This window comes from Labrus mixtus, chromosome 16 (assembly GCF_963584025.1).
Source record: "Labrus mixtus chromosome 16, fLabMix1.1, whole genome shotgun sequence".
Taxonomy (NCBI): Eukaryota; Metazoa; Chordata; class Actinopteri; order Labriformes; family Labridae; genus Labrus; species Labrus mixtus.
The window spans coordinates 7,246,920-7,253,211 of record NC_083627.1 but is presented as its reverse complement, the minus strand read 5'-3'; the positions used below and the strand labels follow the sequence as shown (position 1 = coordinate 7,253,211).

Below are 6,292 nucleotides of genomic sequence, written 5' to 3'. Positions count from 1 at the left end.
AATAGAATTTAAAATCCTCCTTCTCACTTACAAAGCTCTGAATGGCCAGGCACCATCTTATCTTAAGGAGCTACTAGTGCCGTACTGTCCCTCGAGAACATTACGGTCCCAGAATGCGGGCCTGCTCGTGGTACCTACAGTCTCTAAATGTACTATGGGAGGTAAAGCCTTCAGTTATCGGGCTCCTCTCCTTTGGAATCATCTTCCAGCCGGGGGCCGGGAGGCAGACACAGTCTGTATTTTTAAGAATAGACTTAAAAAATCCTTTTTGATAAATCTTATAGTTAGGGCTGGCAGCTCCTAGTTATGCTGCTATAGGCTTAGACTACCGGGGGAATTGGCACCTTGAGCTCCTCTCTCTCTCTCTCTCTCTCGCTCTCTCTCTCTCTCTCTCTCTATCTCTCTCTCGCTCTCTCTCTCTCTCGCTCTCTCGCTCTCTCTCTGTGCATATACAGTACATCATATTACTGCATGTATCTATCTGTAAATCTCAGTCACTAACCACCTATTTTCCTGGGAGCTCTTGAGCTCTCTTAGGCTCCTCGAGATCGTTGGTTGGCGGCCTGACCCCCCCCCCCCCCCACGGGATCGTTGATGGACCGCTTGCCTGAACAACTCAACGAGTTGACGCTATACAAATAAAAATTAATTGATTGAAATTGATCTATACATCCATCCGTCCATCCATCTATCCATCAATCCATCCATCCATCCATCCATCCGTAGGTACGTCCATCCATCCATCCAGCAGTTATTTTCTGCTACAATCACACATATCAAAGTTTGTCTCCTCCTGTTATTCAACATTCATGAACGTTTTGTTTTTAAACCTGTGGCACGTTTTTTTCACAGAGACCCATGTTCTCCCTCTCTCTCGTCTGCAGGTAACTTCCTGAATCTATTCACAGCTTTCAAAGTGACTAACATGAGCGGAAACAGGAGACAATGGAGGGTCTTAACATGTTACCGCAGCTGGAAGCCACCCAGCAGCCTGGAGGGGGGAAAGCTTCCCTTTCAAAATGAGACAAATTATGAAGAGCGGAGGTTTCCCTTTAAAACAAAAACACAGTATGAAAGACTGCTCCATTATGTTCCCGTTACATTTATGACACAAAAACAAACTCACAGACAATTTTCATTAAAATGTTTATTCATTAAAATGTCAAAAATATTAAAAGAATTTGAATTGTTCTGGTTAAAAAAATAGATTACATAACACTCGCTTTGAAAAAACCCATAAAAGTTTACCACCATATTCACACTATAGACTAAAGACGTCACTCTGATATGAAGAAACTTCACATTTATGAATCAATTCTAACTTGATATTTTACATTTATTTAATCTTAACTGTTAAGACTCTGAGTTAGGTTTTATTTTTTGTTTTTGTTTTACATGAAGATATTGAACAAAATACACAAAACAGCATTCTGTACAGACACAATCTGTCAGTAAAATGTTTCTTTTACAGTAAAAGTACTCGATTTAAACTTATGATATCATGTATCCTGCACTCTGTTTGACATGAAGAACAGTCTATTTTTTTTATATGTTTCCCCCTCTTCTTCTTGATAAAAACACTTCACTGACATAACATCATGCCAACACGATGCATCAATCAGAATCTTTCATGTTAAACCCGCAGACAGAATATTAGAGCATGTGGTCTTCAGACTCTGTGTTTCAGGTTCTGTGGTCGCTCCAGCTTGCAGGTTAATAAAATGAAGTCAACTACAGATACAGATGATTAAAAAACAAATCAACACATCCGGGACAAACATCTTTCACTGCATAATGTTTTACAAAATGTACATTTCAAAATAGAAAAAACCTTTGAACAGCTTCATAGGGGAGTAACGTGTCCATCAAAAACGTACAGGCAAACTCCCCGCACACTGTCTAACCTGCAAACACACATTCATTGGAAAACATTTCCGCACTAGACCTTCATCAGGGAAACTTGTGCGGGAGTTAAACCTGTACGTTTTTAATGGACGTAAAAATATATACATCACTGTTTCATATCAAAGTAATAGTTCAGGATCCTCTTTGCGGATGTGATTAGCCTAGCTTAGCATAAGACAGGAAGTGAGAGGATGAGTTCGCCTGGCTCTGTTTGACTATTTAAAAATGAAAAATTAAACTGAGCTTTTTGTTACTGTAATCTAAATCTGCAGAAACAATCTACTCAAACCCGCTCAAATTAAACAAGATAATATAATAAAAGAATAAAATGAAATATTAGTATAAGGAGTATCTGACTCCACTTGGATCACTCTGGCTCTTGGATAATAGAGATAGTTTCATTAAATATCATTTAGTTATTATTTTCACACCTAATTCATCCATAAACAGATGAAGACAGAATTGGCTGATGTCTTCTTACTACAGTTTACTACATTTTACGTCATTTTACTGCAGTTAAATACAGTTTACTTCAGTTTACAGCATTTACTGCAATTTACTAGTTTATGGCATTTACTATAGTTTACTACAGTTAACTAAATTTTACGACATTTTACTGCAGTTTACTACATTTCTCTTCTTTACTATGGTTTACTGCAGGGTGCGGTTTACTGTTTAATTTTACTACAGCTTACTACGGTTTACTGCAGGACTAAAAGTTTTAACAGGACAACAATTTACTCAGTTGACTCTATTTCACTGCAGTTTACTCAGGTTACTTTAATTTACTACAGTTCCTGTAGAACTTCCTGTAGTTCTCTAGTCTACAGGACTACAGATCTACAGTTAACTACAGTTCTATTCAGCAGTGGTTCCCAAACTGGGGGTTAGGACCCCCGGGGGGGCCGCGAGACAACAGAAGTGATTGAAAATGGCACATTATTGTAATAATATACACACAAGTACTTAAGGACTGAAGGACTTTAGGACTACAGGACTGGTTTAGTCTTGGTTGTCAGACAGTGTCTGTGCTTGATCTTCTGGGGTGGCAGCCTTCCTCTGACTCTTCCTCTTTTTGTGGACTGGCGTGTCTTTGTGTGCCGAGTGGTTGTGGTCTCTGGAGTACCTCTTGCACTTGCAGGATGTCACCACAGTGATCTTGTAGGTCCTGGAGGTGCCATCCTGGCACTCCAGCCGGATCCGCTGTGTCCTGCTGCGGTCTATAACGCAGCGCCACTCCTGGGCATCACTGCGGCTCCAGTATCTCCCTTTATAACCCCTGCCCCCGATCCAGTTTGGCAGCAGGTGGGCTGGCAGACACTCACCAGCACAGACCAGTTCTTTGATGGGGTTGCTGCTGGTGCACTGACCGTCTGAGATGTACTTTGTGGACCGGAGCTCCCTGCAGCCCACCTGGCTCTGGTCCGGACCTGAGAGACAAAAACAGTATTTAAGAGATGCAGAGTTACATGTTTATTCAAATAAATGTGAAGTTGTATCTTTGTATTCTAACTGAAATCAGCTCGAAGTGATGAAAGAGTTCTCAAACTAAAGACTTAGACCATAAACGCTGATCATTATTCATTTTCATCAAACTTGTTACCATGACTACGGCCTCCAAAAACTCATCAGCTGGCCCAAAATGCTGCTATACTGTACTGCCTAGAACTTGTAAATAAAGATCACCAGATTATCTTTCTCTGCACTAGCTCCCTATAACATAATAGATTAAATTCTTCTTCTCACTTACAAAGCTCTTCCTGATTTAGTCACCAACATATTTTAAAGAGCCCATATTCTGCCCTTTTTGGGGTTCGTATATTTAATCTATATACCTATTTTTGTACGTCACAATAGCTAAAGTCTGAAAAAAGTGTCTGTTTTCATGTACTGCTCCTCCTTGCTCCCTCTCCGCTCAGAGTCCGTCAGCTACACTCTGCTGAGCCCACACTGTTAGACCCCACGTGGGCCAAGTCTGCTCTGATTGGTCTGCCGATCCGCTCTGTCGTTATTGGTCAGTTGTTCAGCACGCGTCTCGGAAATTTCAACATGAGCTGCTGGGCTTGCCACAATGAGCCAATGGACTTAGATCAGTGATCTCACACTGACAATGACGTCACACTGACAAATTTTTATCGAAGGGGGCTAGAACCGAACGTTACATGCGGCTAATGCTACAGCTAACAGGAGGACGTAGGAGAAGCCGCGTTTCCGCGGACTTTGAATTTTTGCACATAGATGTGCCTAAACATACACAGGACACTTGGAAAACACACTAAAGAGCATATAAAACCAGAAAAAGCATAATATGGGACCTTTAAAGAGCTCATGGGGCCATTTATTACCCCTCCCAGAATGCAGGCCTGCTACCTATAGTCTCTAAATGTAGTACGGGAGGTAGAGCCTTCAGTTATCCAAATCCCTCTCCTTTGGACTCATTTACCAGTCAGGGTCTGGGAGGCAGAAACTAGTGTCCTGGTCTTGTCTTGGTCTCTGAGCAATCTGGTCTCGGTCAGCATGGTCTTCACTACAACACTAGCAGACACACTCTGCACTAAGAGTTGGCTCATAAGTTTCCTTTTTGATAAAGGTTAGGGCTGGGTCAGGCTTATAGCAAGGTATAGGCTTAGACTGCCAGACAGGACACAGTGAACTCCTCTCGCTCACTCTCTCTCTGTCTCTCTCTCTCTGTATGTCACACTAACTTTAACACTAACCTTAAAATAGTTTCACTACATTTAAAGACAATACGCTCTACCTCCAAACATTGACTCACCTAAAGAGAATCTGTAGTTATACTTAATACATTTGTAAAATGTAAAGCCAAATTTGATTTGTTAGGTTTTGTCATCATCATTAATCTTTCTGTCAGTTTTGTCCTCAGTGTTCTGCATCTGTTCCTGCAGGTGACCTCACCTGCTGTTAACTCTTAATAAAGCACACTTTTGTATAAATGATTTAATAATGAATTGATGTTATTGTTTCTTAATTTATATTTAAAATGAGAATTAATATTCTTAACAAAGGGATTACATTTCCTCCGCCTGTTTCACACTCAGAGTGACATCATTAATACTAATCCTGGAAATATGACGTATATGTTGTCCCCTGTGTCACAGTTTGGACCAAAGACTGTAAACATTATGGTTTGGACTCACCTGTTTGCACAGGGTCAGGTGACTGTCTCCCACCGTTCCGCGCCTGGTTCAAGTCTTCCTGGACCGGATCCTCCTGGGTCTCCTCGACCGGGTCAGAACTGACGGACTCTGTGGCGTCATTGTGAACAGCTGAGCTGCACGTGTTCAGCAGCAGCAAGAGCGCGACGAGCCAGAGTCCACCTGCAGGACTGAGCATGATGCACACCTGTCTCACACCTGTCTGATCTCAGAGGATCTCACCTGTCTGATCTCAGAGGATCTCACCTGCCTGATCTCAGAGGATCTCACCTGTCTGATCTCAGAGGATCTCACCTGTCTGATCTCAGAGGATCTCACCTGTCTGATCTCAGAGGATCTCACCTGTCTGATCTCAGAGGATCTCACCTGCCTGACCTGAGAGCTGCTGTCAGGGACAGAAAGACACCTGAAGAGTGACTCACCTGCTGCAGCTGCAGCTTTATATACTCTTCACTGTAAAGAGCTTTATGAATGAATCAGGGCGGGAACACAGGAGGTACACCTGGTCAGCACCTGAAGGTAGGTGGGGGTGGGGGAGCTTCAACTACTACATTCATTAAGATTTTTTTCTCTATATTCAGTCAGCTCTATAATTTTTTTAAATAATTAAAGTGTAATGTTCCTTATTTAAAGTTTTGATCCCATAACACACGTTACCAGAATAATTGACTTGTTCCACTGAGGGAATGATTATTGTTATGGTTCATTATTGATTAAAGAATCTGAGTGATAGAAACAGAAACAGTTATATCTTGATGTTTCTATTTGTGCCGCTCAGTCACAGTCAGGATTCAAACCTGTGGCGTCTTCATCCTCATGCCTGATTGTCCTCATGTTCCCCTCTTGCTCCTCCTCTTCATCAGAAACTGTGGATCAGATTAAACCTGTCTGTCTGCAGCTCACACAGGTGTGTGTGTGTGTGTGTGTGTGTGTGTCTCTGTGTGTGTGTGTGTGTGTGTGTGTGTGTGTGTGTGTGTGTGTGTGTGTGTGTGTGTGTGTGTGTGTGTGTGTGTGTGTGTGTGTGTGTGTGTGTCTGACTCCAACAGGAAACAGACGAGGGTGTTTGTCTCCACCTGGTGGCAGAATATGACCATGACTCATCCAGAATCTGTTCACTTTTGCAATGTTTGATCTGGAGGGCTTTTCCCATGTAAAAAAAAATGTAATTTTTTTAATCTTGTTGGCATACAGTTCGACAGGAGTGATTAAAC

At 41.9% G+C, this 6,292-nt stretch overlaps 1 protein-coding gene across 1 annotated transcript; it reads right to left on the bottom strand.

The window, feature by feature from the left end:
• Positions 1-2,818: 2,818 nt before the first annotated feature.
• Positions 2,819-5,640, bottom strand: LOC132990950 (sclerostin domain-containing protein 1-like). The gene is made up of 2 exons (XM_061059496.1): positions 5,064-5,640; positions 2,819-3,335 (listed from the first exon to the last, which is right to left on the bottom strand). The coding sequence occupies exons 1-2, from the start codon at positions 5,257-5,259 to the stop codon at positions 2,908-2,910; spliced, it is 624 nt and encodes a 207-aa protein (XP_060915479.1). The 5' UTR covers positions 5,260-5,640; the 3' UTR covers positions 2,819-2,907.
• Between the last annotated feature and the right edge of the window lie 652 nt (positions 5,641-6,292).